Below are 18,078 nucleotides of genomic sequence, written 5' to 3' on the forward strand. Positions count from 1 at the left end.
GTTCCAGAACAATATGTAAAATAAATTTCTAAAAATTGGCTGTGATCAGTGAAGGCAGAGAGTGGCTGAGAGGGCAGTACAGGCTGAAGTACAGGGCACAGAGGAAAGGTTCTCCTTGTCTTCCCACTGACCTGCTGTAGGACCTCAGGTGAATCAGGCACCTCCTCAATACTCAGGTCCAGCCACTGCAAACTCTGCAGGACTGGGAGTGCCCATGACAAAACAGGGACACTCTCACCTCCAGTGAGCCCAGAGGTACAAGCAAACTCACAGACAAGGCCGTGCTGAGAACTGTTAGAAAATCCCAAAGTCTACTGGAGCTGCATCACAAGATCACAATTTTGATCTCATGACATTTGTACTGATACACAAAAAGAGCCATATAATTTTCTTTATATGATGTGCATATAGAACCTAGCAAAAAGAACCCTAAAATGGGCTTCTTGTGTATATTTGGAAGCTTTAACTGTAGCTCAGCTCTACAGAGAGAAAACTGGCAATCCTCTTTAAGACAACTATTGACTGACAGAAGTGAAAGTCACTTCTCCTTTCAAAAAGAAAAAAATATAGAAGACAAATCTGCCTTTAGAGAGGGAAGAACTCACATTTTGCTTATTTTTTGAGTCCTCAGGATATCAGCTCTGACATATCCTAAGATTTGGCTCAGAAACAACAGGTTTGGTTTGGGTTTTTAATGGTTTTTGAGGGTTGTTTTTGAGTCCTTTAGAAATTATTTGAGCCGTCTTTGATTTATTTAGCCTTGGTATCCACATTTGCAAAAACAACTGTTTCTGCTTACATAGATGGAGTGTGCAAATGGGGATGGGAATGAGGAGATCACAAAGCAATTCAGCAGCAAGGACCAACAACTTTTCACATGAGACCTGTATAAATTGCACCCAGTATAAATCACCAAGATGGGCTAAATTGTCTCATCTCTCACCTCCCAGGATGCCAGCAGCCCCCAAACTAACTGCCCAACACAGTCCCCTTGTCCCATTCCCCCACCACACCAGGACAGGGGTTGCCCAACTGACTGTACTGTTTATTCACATTCAACCAAAGTCTCCAGGTAAGAAAACATAACAGAAAAAAGAGTTCTGTCTGCTCAATTTTATTTTAGAATCTTCTGCTTAACCTCTGTGTATAAATTTCCTTTGAGACTGCAAATCCTAGTACCAAAAGGGGCATTGCTTCCCCTGTGTGCTTCTGGAGCTGATAACTCCAAGTGGCACCTGGCACTGGGATTTCATTCTTTCCAGTAGGATACAACTGCCTCGGTCATCACAGCAGCCAGAAAAACATTTTCCAGTTAAAGCATCATTCTGGAAATGATGGTTGAGACAATTACTTTGCTAGCAACCAGCCTGGATTTAGTAGTAACACAGTAAAATCCAGTGATCACACAGCAGGCCAGTTCAGACCAATGTGGGCTCTTTGACTCAGCCTTTTCCTCATATTCCCTTTTCTACCATCATTTCACCCATAACACTGCTGGTACAGACAGGGCTGCAGGCAAAGGCAGCATCCAAGTGCCTGGTGAGCAATTCCTGCTGAAGACATTTCTGCACAGCACACTCCTAAAACAGCCAGGGAACGCTGGTATTTTGCCTACAGCTGGCACATTGATTTTGTGACTGCTGCTAGCACTATATGGCTGTATAAAAATTATTTCTGACCTAATGTGCATGTTGTCTCAATTTTTCACTTACCCTGAGCAGAAGCTCCAAATGAAATCAGTTTAATAGAAGAATTTTACCGCATGTAGATTTTGTCACAAGTATTGCTTTACAGGATTACAAAACTCACTCTCTTCAAAGCACAGCTGGGATCTAAATTAAGCCTAGAGAAAATAGCTAGAACTCTGCCAGCCTCCAAAGTGATGGTATTATTCTCTTATATTGGGCTTCACTGACACACAGATATACACAGTGGGCACTAGAAACCAGTACAGAGTTTGTGAGACTTGACTGTTTCATAATAAAATTTATTGCTTCTATTTATTATTTTCCCAAAGAAGAAACCAAGATGAGAACAGGAAAACATAAGACAGAGAATTCTTCAGAAACCATGTTTGCATTGTGATTTCAAGAACAGCAATTTGAGAAGCAGAGAAGGAATATAAGACTCTTCAAATACAGAACTCTGATTTCTCTTCCATTTCTAGAATTACATTATAGTATTCCTAGCACCATGAGTTCAGAAAAAGAAAATGAGAATGTGAAATGCTAAAGTCTCCAAAATACAATTCCCTCTGCAAATGGGAAAAAAATAACATGATACTCTTTTGTTGTGGTATGACTTTCAGAGTGAACGCTTTATGGAAAAGAGTGTCAAGAGATTAATTTTAAAAATTTGAAATAATTGCTAACATGCACAGATATGAAACACAGAGAGAGTAACAGGTATAAGAGAAATAACTTTTTCAAAACAGTCTTATTCACTCTGGCACCTTCTTTTCCACATCACATTTGTAAGAAATCTTTAATTTAGATGAAGAAACTTCTTCCCTCATATGATCCTTTTCCTGTTTGGTGGTTCCCACTACCTTCCAATTCTAAGATACAGCCACATCCACCCAATGTCCTCTAGCAGTTTCAGAAATTTACTGCCTTGAGTCATTCTTTTTGCCTTATTTCTATGCACATTTTGGGTGTAGACACAATCTGAAGGGAGGGTAAGGGGCAGGACAAAGCATACCTGCAGTTCATTTGTACTTCAGACTACAAGGTGCAGGAACAATGTTTTCCTAAACAGACAAAACTTTGTGAAATTATGCTAAAATATACAGAGTAAATGGCACACTGCACTGGCAAAGTCAAGTGCCCAAGGGACAGCAAAGGCCAAAAATAAGGTAACCCACAAAACCTTAATCCAGGACCCATGGGCTTACATGTTGTGCTAGCATTATCAGTTTACAATACAGAATATTATCTTTTCAAAATCATCATGCCTTGCTCATGCACAAACCAGCTGGGCTCACAGAAAAGCAATCATTCAATATCTTTGTTGTTCACTGATCCAGGCTTTCTCTGCCATGTGTTTTTCTAATCCTGTTCTGAAAGCAGAAAAGCCCATCAGGAAACAACTTATTTTGATCATATCTTTGCCACAGTACTCAGGTAATCTCACAATTTTTTTTTTTTTGCATTTATTTCAGAAAAGCTATTACGTAGTGCAGGTTTTGTGACATGCAATACAGAGTAAGAAATGAGTGGGTATTAATTTGAAGTGCTCATAACTTGCTTGGCTGGTGAGTTTTAGAGCACCCTATGCATCTAGCATGATTTTCATATTCAAGGTGTAGTTTCCACCTGGCAGCAGAAGGAGCAGGAGCTCCTCCTAATTTATGCAAAACAACTCTCAGACAAGGGGGGATTGCTATTGCCACCTATGAAAAGCTGAGTTTAAGTCATTTGCCCATTGTCACATTGTCATGAGGTAGTGGCAAGGACATAACTTTACTCTCTTAAATACTGTTTGCTGTAAACACACTTTCATTTTACTACCTGCACTTAAATACCTGTGCCCACTCACCCATTCTTCCAGACAACCTTTTTCTTCCAGGTACAGAAATGTTGCTCAGGCACATTTTCAAAGTGTTTCTATAGTTGGCTGGAATTTTTAAATACAGAGCAGAATAGCTCTGGCCAAATAGTTGTACGGGTAGTGATCCTTGGCATGTTCAGCACATAAATACAGTCTCTTACCACGTGGATCTGACACAGGTGCTGTGTCCCAGCAAAGCAGATAAAATGCTCCCTAGCACTGCTGGATTTCCTGTGAACTCACACACATTGCTTCCTGAGGAATCCAGGACAAAAAAGCTCACCAGAAAAAAATTATTTTGAATTAGATAATCTCAAGCATTTATTTGCATATATTTTACAAAAGATGTTATGTGGTGCTGGTTTTGTGATGCATGATGCAGAGTAAGGAATTAGTGAGTATTAATTTGAAGTGCTCATGACACAGTTTTCCTTCCCATGCACTGAGAGGCCTTAACCTCCCATCCTACATGGTAATTCACCCTCAAAGCCTGGTTTTGTCTGCCTTTATTGCAGAGAGCTCCATCGAGGTCCTGGAGCCTAAAAATGTACAAAGACCCCAAGAAATACTCGCAACTTCACAGAATGGATCAGGCTGGAAGGGACCACAGTGGGTCATCTGGTCCCACCTCCCTGCTCAAGCAGGGTCATCCCACAGCACATGGCACAGGCTGTGTCCAGATGTGTCTGGAATATCTCCATTGAGGGAGACTCCATGCCTTCTCTGGACAATCAGTTCCAGTGCTTGGTCACTCAGCAGGAAAGAAATTCTTCTTCATGTTCAGGTGGAACTTCCTGGCCATCAGTTCCTGTCCCATTGCCCCACAGAGCAGAGCCTGGTCCATGCCCTGAGCCTCCCTGCAGACACTGACAGGGATCAGGGCCCCTCTCTGCCCTCTCTTCTCGAGGCTGGACAGGCCCAGCTCCCTCAGCCTGTCCTCAGTGAGATGCTCCAGTCCCTCCATCATCTTTGTCACCCTCCATTGGACCCAGTCCAGCTCCATGTCTGTCCTGTCCTGAGGAGCCCAGAACTGGTGATCCTCAGGTGATCCTCACAGAGCTGAGGAGCAGGACCACCTCCTCTGATTGTGATGATCATGGGATTTGACAGGAATATTAAACATACACTGACCAAAGTGCACAACCTGCCTGTTCCTATCGCTGGCACTGACAGCTGAAGTGAGATGAGCATGTCTGGATCAGTCACTGAATTTGTTACTGTGGATGTTCTCAACAAAATTTAAGGAAGAAACAACTGAAGGTTTAATAAAGTAACATACTACACATAATTATACATATGCATTATAAAAATATACAATATATTATCTAAATTAGATAGGGGAATAGACAAGGGAAAGGAAGAGGACAACGACAGAGCCCGAAGGACCCCGAAGGCCCCCTCACGGCCCCTCACGGCCCCACACCCAACGCTGCCCTCCCCACACGGCCGCCGAGAGGCTGGGGCCGGCGCCTTGCTCTCTGAATGGTGCATTCGGCTGTCAATCACAGTAATGCCCCGCCCCGTCGATGTCAGGCTGACGGACATGGGTGGAGCAAGACCCCTACCTCTCGCACTCCGATTGGCTGAATCCGCTGCCAGTTGGCTCCGCCTCCTCGCTGCTCCCTCTGGGTTTACAGTGCGGGGAGGAAAATGGTGCAGGACCTCTCGCGATCTGATTGGTCAAGTGGGAACGCCACTCAAATAAAGACTCCGCCCCTGGCGGACAGCTGACTGCTCAGCTCCGTGACAGGGACGGCGCTGCGCTGGCGATTCGTCAGCTCTGCTGAGTCCCGCCCATCCGTCCTGAATACTGCTCGCCGATTGGCTGTGGCGCATGTCCGTCAGGCGGCGGGCGGGGCGCTCGGCTGTCTGTCCGCGGCCCGGCAGCGGCGGCTGATGGCGGACATGGGGCGGCGCGGCGGGGCCGGCCGGGCCCTGGGGCTGGCAGCGCTGGTGGCGGCGGCCTGTGTGGCCGGTGGGTGAGCGGGGCCGGCCCGGCACGGGGGAGCGCCGGGGGGAGCGGGCAGGGCTGCCCGGCTGCTGTAGGGGAGATTGCGGGAAAGGGGCCGGGCCGCGATGCTGGGGAGGGGGAATGTGAGGGGAGAAGGTGAGGGGGGCTCTCGGTGTCTGTGGGTGCCAGGCTCAGGACCCAGGGGTGGCAGCGGGGGCTGTCACTGTGCTGCAGCTCCCTGCCCCCATCCACCTCCAGAGACCGTGCTCGAACGCTTTTATCCTGTCCCTTTCAATCCGAGCGCTGGTTTATATTCATTTATAAGTTTCTATAATTTTATTGTGTAAATTCGTTATATAACATTATTTTTATAATTATATCACAAAATTATTACATAAGTTTATATAATATGTTGTCTATTTTTATAATGCATATGTATAATTATGGGTAGTGTGTTACTTTATTAAATTAACTTATACTATGCACAAATTCTATTAAAATCCAGTTCTATAAGCTGAGACAGAGGCATTCAGATCAGAGACCAGAAACATTTTTCCCTGCCAGGGTAAGCCTTTGGAATAGGTTGCCCAGGGAGGTGATGGGGTCACCAGCCCCGGAGGTGTTTAAGGGGCATCTGGACCTGGCACTGGGGTCACAGTGGCACTGCTGGGTTCATGGTTGGACTTGACAGTCTTAGAGGTTTCTTCCAGCTCTGATGATTCTGTGATAGACACACATAATTTTGTTATTTTGCATGAATTTTCACGTTTTGCTGAGCTGTTTCTGTGGTCACTGCAGCCTCTCTGTTACCTGCTGTGAGTCAGGCTCGTGATGGCACTTCCAGGCCCTGTAAATATTTCCCACCCAATGTTCAACCCTTGGCCTTCACAAAGGCTTTTGAGAACCTGAGGTACAACTTTGGAAGGATAGGAATTAGGTTTAGTATTCCATTAGACAATTGGAGGGAATCTGTTGATGTTCCCAAGTTCACATTTAGTTTTAATCATTGTTATCTTGAACAACAGTCTTGAATTTCCCTTCCAGTTGTGAAGGGTTGGTGCTCTGATTCCATCCACCAGAGCAATCCTGCCCTGGGTGAGCCAGTTTGCCCTAAATAATGTGACTGTGTAACAGCCCTGTGAAATCCTATGGATTTGTGGGCATTTTGTAAATTCTTACTTAAAGAAGTTGGTCTGGAAACATTTCTGCCCTTCAAAATGTGGGTTGATCCACCATTAAAATTGGTAGCAGACCACCCAAGGAACGCATCAATTGAAATAAATTCTTGAATCTGCTCCATGAATGTCACTTGGCTTGGCCTCTTTCCTTCCTTTTGTCCCCCTCCCCAGCCTGCACCTCAGACCTTTGTCCTGTGGTGTGTTTATCATAACATAGCTCAGATTTACTGTCAACATCTGTGTGCATGATCATGGGCCAGGCTTTGGAACAGCATCTTCAAGGTCACATTAGTTAAATTAATATTAGGGAGGTTTTTAGCTGCACAACGCATCAGTTTACTATTGCGTTGTTTTTGTAAATGGCCTTTAGATTTGTAGATTCCCTGGAAAACTATTTTATATCACTGCTTGGATTGGTAACCAATTTTCAGTGATCATATGAATAAATACTTCTGTTTTCTTCAGACAGTTACCTTATTCATGTAATTTTGAGGTATGCAGTCAGATTCATTGTATAATTAGGACTTGAACATACAGGCCTGCAAACAATTATTACTCTGTTACTTGGTTTTCTTATATCAAATCAGTTTTCTGGTGGCAGCCTCCTCAGATTGCTCATTGGGGAGCAAATGCCTGAAATTTTGCATTGTTACTGCTTATGGACACCAAACAGGTTTCAAAATGTATTTAGATAAATGTTGGTGTACACAGTATTGCAGCTGTGCCCGAGTGACTTTAAGACAGGAAGCCAGGTTGAAACAAGCTCTTCTCTTATTTCTGTGGAGTCCTTTCTGACTTTGTTATGCAGTAAATTACTGTCATCACAAAACAGTTCAGAAATGTGCTTTTAGTCAGCTTTGCAGTTCAGGTAATGGGGAGGAGAGTGAAGGGGATCCCAGAGCAGTGAAACCCCGGTGCTGCAGGCTCTGGCTCCCTACAATCGGCTCAGCTCCAGCTGCATCCAAGGCAGACAAACCTCTCCTGGTGTCATGAGGGGGAGGAGCAGAGCAGGGACACCAGAGCTGCTCTGCAGGAGCCAGGCTGTGCTGGCCCTGCCTGCTTTAAGCCAGCCCTGACAAATTCCACTGGCTGTGGGCTCAGTGGCTCTGGCTGCTGCCTGCATGAACAGAGGGGTTGTGCCAAGCAGTCCTGGAAGCAGACCAGAGCTGTGTTGGTGCTTTGTGAGCTTAACAGGGTTTTGGAGTCTGCCTGGCTCCATGGAGAGTTCACTTTACCAGCTCTGAGCTGTGAGGCTGCTTGTGGCTGTGCTGCTGTTGGAATAATTGTCCTGCTTTTGTTAACATGGATCTGTTCATTCTCAGTCACTGCTGTACAGAAACCCCATTTTGTGTTCCAGAGCATTAAACGATCAGTTCTCATGGCTGCCTTTCCATAAACTGATAGGCATGGGAGGGAGGAAGAAGCACTGAAAGCTCAGATATATTTTCCCTGTTCCTGCAGGACTCTGACCTCTCTCTGTCTGTTCCAGGAGTGTGTGGGGGTGAGCTCAGCATCCTGCGCTCCCCTGCGTCGGTCGCGTTCCGCGATGGGAATTGGCCGATCCCGGGCGAGCGCATCCCGGACCTTGCTGCCCTCACCATGGGCTTTTCTGTGCAAGAGGTAAGTTCCAGGTCTTGATTGTGAAATGCCTCTAAGCTACAGACCTGCTCACTCTGCAAATCTTCCTGTCATGTGCTGGAATATATAAAATATTGCCCTGTTTGTCTTGAGGAAAGCATGACTGGACAGAGGTGGTTTCCAGGACAGAGCTGTGTGGGTCATGTGAGCAGCCAGAGGCTGTGCTGGCTGGCTAATTTGAGTCACCAGCTGTAAAAGGAATCCTGCAGAGGCTGCTCCTCAGTTTCTCTGACCCCTACCTGAGTGCTGTGTCCCCCCATCCATGGTCACAAACTGAGAACCTGTGGGACCACGGTCACTTCTTGCACACAAGCTCTCTGTAGGGCCCTGCTCCTGAGTAATCTCAAGACTGAGAATGGCTTGGCATTTTGTCAGGTCAGCAAGCTGTCTGCTGAGCAGAGTTAGAATAAGTGTGTTGGTTACTTAGGAAATAATCCAAAACCTTGGAAATGTGATTTGTGGTAGTGTTTCTCCACATTAAGTATTCAGCTATAACTTTAGCAGTGTTTATAGTGGGGCACATGAGCAGGAGCACTTGGATTGATTCCATCTTGCCTACTGAATTTTTTTGCTGGGCTTCAGCAGGGATGAGTGGCTGTTGAAGCAGTAGATGAAAGTGTAATAGCCGGATATCTTTGGCAGTGTCTGTGTGCAGCCAGATACTGAAATCTGCAGCCTGAGGCATTCTCACAGTGCTGGTGAGGGCAGCCAGCTCTCATTTCTTCCATACATCAGCTAGGGAAGAGGTCTGATAAGGCTGGTTTCAATGCAAGGCTGCTTAGCCTGTGTTTTGGAATTTGAAATACCTTCCTGTCAATTAGTTCGACTTTTTTTGACATCAGACTAGTAACAAACTTGTATGAGTAGTATGACTAAGGAGTAAATGTTGATAATTTTATCAGGAATAACCAATATATTGAATGGTATTGTGTGTGTTGCACATAAAGACACCCAGAAAAACAGCAGAGTTTGACCTGTTCTGTTCATTTGGCATCCTGGTCATCCAGGGATGTGTCATGGGTATGATGGAAACAGGTGTTCCAGTACTCACTCAGTGCCTTTGCCACAGCTTGGGATTCAATTGTTGCTATGGGTCTGTAGCATCCTTTAGAAACAGTTCTGTTACTGTTAATTCAAATCCTAGGAGCAGGCAGGGGAGAAGTGTTTGATTATTCAGTTCAGCCCTGAACTGAGAGTTCCTCAAAGCTGTCCCTAAGGCAGAGGTCACTGTGTGGGCAGCTTCCAGCCCTGGTGAGGGGAGCACTGCAAAGCCCAGGCACTTCTTCTGCAGCTCACATCAAAGTGTGCTCCAGGAACATAAACTGACACTGCAGCAAGGCCACTGGAGAGAATTTGGAATTCTTAGTGCATTACATTGGGAATTCTCAGAAAGAGTAATTCAATATTCTTCCCTTGTTAAAGGAAAACAAAACCAAACCCCATTTTTGTCCCTGATGATGCTTTAAAAGGTTTTTCCTTTGCTTCTGTGAGGTGATACAAATCATAATGTTAATGACATTTAATTCTAAAATGGCTTTCAAAAAAAGGGCAGTTATGTCATTTACACAGATGGGGAAATCTGTTTGCCTTTATTCCAGACAGATGAATTTGTATTTGTATTTTGTGCCTGAATAAACCAGTCAGTAGCCTCCACTGTGCTCTTACTGATTTGTAATTGTAGTAAGCTGCTAAGAAATCTTTTTATATTTCTGTGTAAATTTTTACATTTAAGTTTAGTTGCCTGTTGTGATTGACATGTCCCTTTCTTCCCCTTCCTTTCTACTCTGTTTCTTTCTTGTACTGAAAATATAAAGATGTAAGTAGATTTTTTAAGTTCAGCCTTCACTTACTAAATACAGACTTAAGTATTTATAATTTAATTATGGCAAATTACTCCTCAAGTATCCATTATGTATAATGTTTTCTTAGTGTAGACTTTGCTATGAAGTTACTGGCAGCTTTTAAACTAACAATTCCTTTGTGGTTGACTGGAGGCATTACTCAAAATGAAAGCAGTGTAGCATTAACTTACTTCCCCATGAAATTTCCAATAGGCTGTCCTGCACAGAGGCATTAACAGGAAAATAAGTTGTTTTGCTTTAGTAGTGGGAAGAACTCTCCTCTTTGCCTGTGAAATTTAACTGTTTTTGTTATTTTGTGCTAGGACCTCCCCTGGCCCGGGCTGGGTGTGGGTGATCTGTTTCACCGGCCCCAAGCCACCGTGCTGGTGACAGTGAAGGGCGTGGACAAGTTGCCTGTGAAAGGGTTTTCTTACCCCATTGAGAATGTGAGTATCCACCTTTGGAACTGTCACCTGGTTCCTGGGACTCCTGTGCTCTAATGACAAGTACATGATGCTCTCTGTAGTCCCTGATGTTCACTCATTTCCTGCTTCACTGGAAGTTTGCACATCCCCATAACTGATGAATCAGTAACCTAGTCAGGATTCTGTACAAGGCCCTTGAGACCAGCCAGTGCTTCCAGTTCAACAGCTCTGCTTGAAAGACAGCTAATTTTAATGTTTGTACCAATCCACTTCTTCCCACAGTAACTTAAGATTTTAAAATCAGAATTGTTAAGTTTCCTGCTTCAGCTGAATGTGTGATAACATTTTATATGGAGTTGATTTTTTGATGTACTGTATTGCCTTATAAGTGGTCTTTTGAGTTTTCCTCAAGTACTTGACTGTGAAATACAGCACTTAGAAACACATTCTATTATGCTGAGAAGAAACCAACACACATTACATTTACCTATCACTGTCTATTTTTCTAAGGCTTCTCAGGCTTCTTACAGCAACAGAGAATCCTTCAGCTTGGAAGGAGCTCTGGAGATTCTCATCCAGCCCCTGATCAAGCAGTATCAGCCAGAGAAGGCTGACAGCACTGTGTTCAGTCAGGATCTGAGCATCTCCACAAATGGAGGCTCCATGACCTCTGGGCTGCCTCTGCCAGTATTTGACCACCCTTGGAGTAAAAAACTTCATTCTTGTGTTAAAATTTCCTGGGTTTAAATCTATGCTGTTGCCTCTTCTGCCATAGGATACTTGTAGTGAATGGAAATGTGCCATTCTGTGTCTTTTTTTTTAATAAAACCCACAAGTAAGTGTATAAAAAAATGAACAGTTCTATTTGCTTGCCAGTAATGGCACTATACTGTGCTAGCATTTTTTCTGTTTTTAGTAGGTTTTCTATATGTGTCTTTTTTTGTTTCAGCAGTTGGTCTTTCTGCTGGGTATATTTTCACCCATCAGGTTTTTGTGGTTCATAACTTTCCATTTGCTGTGAGATTGTTTCCCTTTTGCATTGCTTCTATATTTGTTGGTCTTGTTTTACTGATAAACAAGGCTATACTCTAAGCCTAAATAATCCTCTTAATTCACAGTCGTGGTCCCTTGGAGTTCTTCAGAGTATATTGTGTCTGCCACTTAAATAAAATGTCTGTCCATAGATACACAGGTGATGTTTTGTTTTGCACAAAGGTTCTTATTAATTATTATCACTTTGGAAATGTGCATCCCTTTACTTTTCTTTCTTTGTTGAGATCGGTAGTGCCGCAGCCAAATATACAATCACGAACGGAGATGGGGCATCTGGGCCAGTGACATGAGCCATTTATTCAGCACATCAGTCTCAGCACATTGTTAGACAATGGAGACAGGATGTTAACAGCTGGCTGATCCACAGGGAATGCCAAGGGGGTGTGACATTACAGCATAGCATAAAACTATCTCGGCTTAGATTTCAGCTAATCATACATAGAGCAACACATATTGACAAGAATTCTGTCCAATCATATGAAACACACGTAATGGGAGGTAAAACAAAGACTGGTTCATAAGAGACAAAGAACAGAGATCCATTCATACTAACTTTCTGAAGATATACATTAAATAACCTTGTTGCAATCCATAAGCCAGTTTACAGAGGTCTGTTGTTATTTGTCACGTCTGCTCTACTGCTTAGAAAACTTTTTTGCTGTATGTGCAATGCTAACAAAACTTCTGCCTGAGGCCTGCCTTTTTTAACCATTTTCTCAAAACTCTCTAACTTTATGAATCCCAGCAAGTAGCCCCTGTTTAACCCAAAAATCTGACTTTGTCTTCCAGGCTGTTCCTTTCAGTCTGGACAGTGTTGCAAATGCCATCCACACTCTGTTTTCTGAGGAGACCCCCGTGGTGCTGCAGCTGGCCCCCAGTGAGGAGGTGAGCATTGATTCACTCCTGGTTCCACGTGTCCCAAATGGGGAATCCTCTTTCCACTTGAGTGGCTGGAGCAAACCCAGTGGATCACATGAAATCGTGGCTGGTTGGTGTGTGTGTGGAGGAGCAGACAGGAGGCAGTGCTGGCAGTAACCATGGCTGTTCCTGCAGAGGGTCTACATGGTGGGCAAGGCCAACGCCGTGTTCGAGGATCTCTCTGTCACCCTGCGCCAGCTGCGCAGCCGCCTCTTCCAGGACAGCTCCATCCTCAGCTCCCTGCCCCTCAACTCCCTCAGCAGGAACAACGAGGTAAAGCACATCCAGCACTGGGTTCCTCTATGGGGCTTCTTTTAAATAGTATTCTTAGTTAGCTTGTGCTTTTCTCCTTTCTTGCTTTTTCTTCCCTCTTTCTTTGCCTAAGAGCCCCCTCCTAATTTTTTCTAACTGAATTAACTAAGTTCAAACATTTTTTTCTAAGTAACTTTATTGAAAGAGTTATTTCCTTCTAGCATGTTCTGATGTTGTAGAAGACAACTGTTATAAAATACTTGCAACAAAACAAACCCTAACTTGGGTTTCATCAAAGGAAGTACTTGTCTCTGCCTCTCCCCTCAGGTTGACTTGCTTTTTCTGTCAGAACTTCAAGTCCTACATGATATTGCAAGCCTGGTAAGGTGTTTTGAAACATTTTCATATGTGTTGTGTCACAAACTTCAGAGATCTTTAAAATAGAGAAGCCATAGCCAGGATATGTGGCAACCAATGATGCATAATTCTGTTGTGTCATCAGCTGGTTCCATCAGCTTAAATAATGAATTCTCTTTGTACCAGCCCCATCAGTGCAATTTTGAATGAGAGCTTTAATCATCTGTAGTTTTCTTTTGTGTTGTGTTTGGTCAGAACAAGGGCAATTCTGAAATACTCAATGAAGAATCTGCTGGGGCTTTCTTTGGTGTCTAACTTGAGAAGTATAATGGTAGTTAAGAACATGTTCTTTGCCCTATCCACCATTTTACTTCAAAATATCACTTTGTCTGAAAAGACTGGAGTGACTTTTGTGCCATGAGTAGTGATGATGGTAGAAATGCTCCAGTGGAGGGGGGTGAGCTTTTAATTCTCAGGATCTTTTTACTAAGAAGCTGCTGTCATGTTGCTGTGGTTTAGCTTTGTTTTAGTGGGTCAGTGGTGTGTGGGTCTTTTTGTTTCATTTTGGTTTGGCTTTTTCTGTGTGTCCTTTAAGCTGCAGCTCTTAACTGTTGAAGTGAAAGGAAGAATTGTGGAAAAACTCAAAAATTCACATTAGGTAAAGGGCTAGTGGAGACAAATAGTGCTTTTGAGAAAATGAGGTAGAACAACTTTTGTTTTGCAGGCTAGAAATGCTGCAGTTTAAGTGGTTAGAAAGATGGGATTAAATTCCTTGTTTGCAGAGGCTGTTGTCTTGTGCAGGCAAATATCAGTGCTGCATCTTCTCACCTGCAGAAATGCAAGAATGTCACTACTGTCCTTTGAGATAATTTGGATTATATTAGTTGGATTTTCTCAATATTGGAAGATACTTCTCAAATAAATTACTCTTGTATGTGGACAACACAAGGTGGAAGTTGCAATCTACTGAGCTTTGCAAGGGCCAGTTTCAGACAAGGAAATGCTATTATCTAAGTCTTGTACTTATGTGGTTTTGTTTTCTCTGAGTTTTATTTTCATGGCAGTTACAGAACAAAGATTCTGATGTCAATAAATATTCTATTTCTTTTTAGTACAGCTCTCTATTATGTGGATGTAACTTCATGTTAGGAACAGATGCTACATAATAATCATCTGCTTTCTTCTGTAGAATTAAAAAAAAGAAACAATTATGGACAACTTCTAGTTAAATTGGCAAGAATTCCATTTCCTGATTATGGAATATGACTGTAAAAAGTGAGACAGGATTAGTCCAAGTAAATTGACTTTGTGCAATGTGTTTTTAAAGTAACCTCTGTGTAAATTAATTTCTTTGTGCCCTCCATGTTGTGCCCAAGCTGTCTCGACACAAGCACTTGGCCAAAGATCACTCTCCAGACCTTTATTCCCTGGAGCTCTCTGGCTTGGAAGAGATTGGGAAACGATATGGGGAGGACTCTCAGCAGTTCAAGGATGCTTCTCAAATTCTTGTAGACTCTTTGCAAAAGGTATATTGTCTACCTAATGAACAAAACTCATGGTAATACTAAGAAAATAATTTTTATTTTAATTACAAAGAAGTAACTTCATTAGTGTTGGCTTGCCTAATTCTTGTTTTTTTGTTTTGTTTTTAAAATGCTGTTGTTTAGTTATAAAATTGAATGTTACAATTTGCCTCTCTGGAAAGTGTTGGTGTGATTCCACAATATGTTTAGATATTTTGAATAAAGGAGTAGGGGTGTATTGAAACCTTGTATCAACAGGACTTGATATGTTTGTTTTTCTTAAACAAACACCTTGCATTTGAAAGCAGCAGAATGCCTCACAAAAAGAGGCTTTTGGAAATATCTTTATCTCAAGATGCAGTGGTTAGTTTTCCCTTGCCCACAAAGCTATGTAAATGTAAATTTCTACGACTTTAAAATAACCATCAGCGTGCTCAAGAAAGTAATTCTTCATTACATAATCATTAGTTAAATTTTTATTAAGATCAGTCACTGTTGAGAGCTTCCAAAGTGTGATGAAAAAATTCAAAACCATCAATTTGGTAAGCCAAGTACTTGTTTTCTCTAAGCATTGCTCTTTGGCCTCTTCAACCTTAAGGAAATATGTTTAAATAGTAGACATATTAGCATTTGATTAAAATATTCAGGTCCCAGTGGGAGTTTGAGAACCTGAATATTTTATTGGAACTGACAGACACACAAATAGGAATGATGTGGAGATAGGCCTTTTGTAAAAGGGAGAACAGAGTAAGTTTCAGCCCAGAAAGCAGGCATAAGCCACAGTCTGCTGAACAGTGACTGGGGGTTTGAAAAGGCATTGTAACCAGGGGAAGGTTGACACTTGGTGAAATTCTAAAATAGTGTAAACTTTTGTAGCTTTCCATAATTATTCCTGAAGCTGACATCTTTTATTTTACTACATCTTGCTAACAAAACTCTGCTTAATTCCTGGCTGCAGTCTAGGCTTCCAATTAAAGCACCTTTTCTTTTCCAGTTTGCAGATGAGATGTTTAATCTCTATGGTGGGAATGCAGTAGTAGAAGTGGTGGCTGTGAAGGAGTTTAACTCTCCCCTCTCAAGGAAGACTCGCTCAATTCTCCAGGCTTCACAGGTAGCAGAGCCACATTTTTCTACATCTCATTTATTAAAAGTGATCCAAAGTGTATCAGTTCACCTGAGTGTAACCTTTTTAAGGACTAAAATACTGACTGACTTAGGTATGGGTACAGCTTACTTATTTGTCATTCAGTAACTTCACTTGAGGAGGCCTCTGGGGCTCATCCAGTCCCACCTACTGCTCAAAGCAGGACTAATTTAGGAGCTGGATCAAGTTGCTCAGGTTCTTGTCCAGCAAAGTTCTTGGAAAGTCCATCCCTGGAAGTCCCACAGCCTCTCTTGCATTAACCACTTTCATAGTGAAAACTCTTTCCCTTATGCCTTGTTAGAATTTGCCTTTCTGTGTTGTCTCCCCAGTGCAGGCCAGTCCTGCCTCCCAGCTGTGGGAAAACAACTTTTCCTTGGCTGGATTCCATGATGCAGTGTTCTGTGTCATTCCAGAGGCTCTGCTGGCTCCTATTCCCCTTGTCCCCCAGGAGCTCCAGTCCCTCTCTGCAGCTGCCCAGCCTGTGCTGTCACCTGGGTTGTTCTGCCCCAGGTTCAGGACTTTGGATTTCATTTTCCTGTCACTTTCTTCTTTTGGGTTGCACTGATGCCACTCACATCATCACTTTTTTGCATTCTGTGCCCTTGCATCAGATTTGTCTAGACAAAAGTGCATCTCTCTTACTTAGCTTGTCAGACTTTGGATGGTGTCAAGATGTTTGGTGTGCAAGCTCACTTTAGATTAATAAATATTTTCTTTGTTGCAGAGTAAAAATGAAAATCCATATAACCTTGCCTATCCGTACAACTACGACTACTCTGTAATCTTCAACATTGTCCTGTGGATGATGATAGGTCTTGCTTTAGCTGTGATAGTTATCTCCTACAACCTGTGGAACATGGATCCTGGCTATGACAGCATTATTTACAGGATGACAAATCAGAAGATAAGAATGGATTGAGCTGCACTGTATTTCAGCACAGGAAGATGATGAAGAGCAAGGTCTCCTTTAGCCTGTGTGGAAAACAAATGTTCTGATATGGTTAATTGTGGGAGTTTTTTAAAGGTGTATTTATTTCTAAGTATTTTTTCCCTCTTTCAAGACTATTTTAAATGTTAGTAGTAGCACCAGATGGGATTTAAAAATTGAAATCTGCTTGTTTAAAAAAACCAAAACAGCACTCCCCAGAGTAATAGTTATTAAAGTGACATCATTCCATTTTTTTTATCTTGTAACATGAGTTTTTGAAATGCCCTGTACTGCCTCTGCCTGTGCAAACCAGATAAACTGAAATTATGATAGCAACATATTGTTTGAAACTTTTGCACTGGAAGATCAAAAATTATAGCTAAATTGTTGTGTTGTATATTATGAACCAGCTGTAAATGTTTGATGTAAATATTTGTAATGGTTATATGTAACTTCAGAGAGGATAGTAAATATTCTTCAGTAAAATACTAAATATAGAAGTACTTCTGTCAGCCTAGGACTCTAGTAGCATAAATGCATTTTGATCTCATGCTGATGGCTCAGAGGTGAGCTGTACACAGAAGGATCCTTTCCCCAGGACTTCAGTGGCTGGGAGGTGACTAACACTGGTGTGGCTGCTCTGTGCTGTGCAGTCTGCAAATCCTGAAGCAGCACCAGTCTGGTCATGGTCTGATGTCACAGTTGAGAGTTCCTGTTATGATGCTTCATGTTCCTTCCATTTGTGTTGATGTTATTATTATTATAAAAAAAAATCAGTTCTTTTTGATGATAAGAGTGGACCAACACTTGATTTAAGTATACCTGGATTATAGTCCTGCTTCAACCATTCAATAAAACAAAGAACAGTTGTTCTGGAATGCATTTATTCCTTGTGGCTTTGTAGATGTGGATACTTCTGTTTAGGATTTGTTCAGCTGACCAGGGCAGGTGTGGCAGCATCTGATGTGTGACACTGGCCCTAAGGCTGCAGCAGTTTAGTTCAAACTGTTCTTCAAAAGAAAAATAGTCTTGTGTGAATTTTCCTAAACCAGATAGTGAGTGTAGTTAAAACAAGTGGTTAATCTCTGGCTTGAGTCTTTTTTAGAATGACTTCTTCCTTGGAAATTTCTAAGGAAGATCTTTCAGACTTACAGCAGCATGAATGGAAACTACTTTTTTATCATCTTGCCCTCTAATGTGCTGAACTTTCCCTGCTGTTAGGACATAATTGTTCCACTTCCAGAAAAGATGTTCTCACTGCATCAGTCTCATTTACTGATACTGGGAATGCCTGAATTGGGGGTGTTGAAATTGTTCATGT

General features: G+C 42.5%; 1 protein-coding gene across 1 annotated transcript; it reads left to right on the top strand.

Moving 5' to 3' along the window:
• Window positions 1-5,417: 5,417 nt before the first annotated feature.
• ATP6AP2 (ATPase H+ transporting accessory protein 2) lies at window positions 5,418-17,635 on the top strand. The gene is made up of 9 exons (XM_059465883.1): window positions 5,418-5,524; window positions 8,168-8,298; window positions 10,481-10,603; window positions 12,425-12,520; window positions 12,689-12,826; window positions 13,133-13,186; window positions 14,539-14,688; window positions 15,680-15,796; window positions 16,554-17,635. Exons 1-9 carry the CDS (start codon window positions 5,446-5,448, stop codon window positions 16,746-16,748), a joined length of 1,083 nt encoding a protein of 360 aa, XP_059321866.1. The 5' UTR covers window positions 5,418-5,445; the 3' UTR covers window positions 16,749-17,635.
• The last annotated feature ends 443 nt before the right edge of the window (window positions 17,636-18,078 follow it).

The sequence above is a fragment of the Ammospiza nelsoni genome, chromosome 2 (assembly GCF_027579445.1).
Source record: "Ammospiza nelsoni isolate bAmmNel1 chromosome 2, bAmmNel1.pri, whole genome shotgun sequence".
In the NCBI taxonomy this organism is placed as follows: domain Eukaryota; kingdom Metazoa; phylum Chordata; class Aves; order Passeriformes; family Passerellidae; genus Ammospiza; species Ammospiza nelsoni.

Coding starts and splice junctions, on each gene's coding strand:
- ATP6AP2 (XM_059465883.1), top strand. CDS start 5,446: ATGGCGGACATGGGGCGGCGCGGCGGGGCCGGCCGGGCCCTGGGGCTG. Junction 12,827..13,132: donor CCCTCAGCAGGAACAACGAG/GTAAAGCACATC, acceptor CTCTCCCCTCAG/GTTGACTTGCTTTTTCTGTC. Junction 14,689..15,679: donor TTGTAGACTCTTTGCAAAAG/GTATATTGTCTA, acceptor TTTCTTTTCCAG/TTTGCAGATGAGATGTTTAA.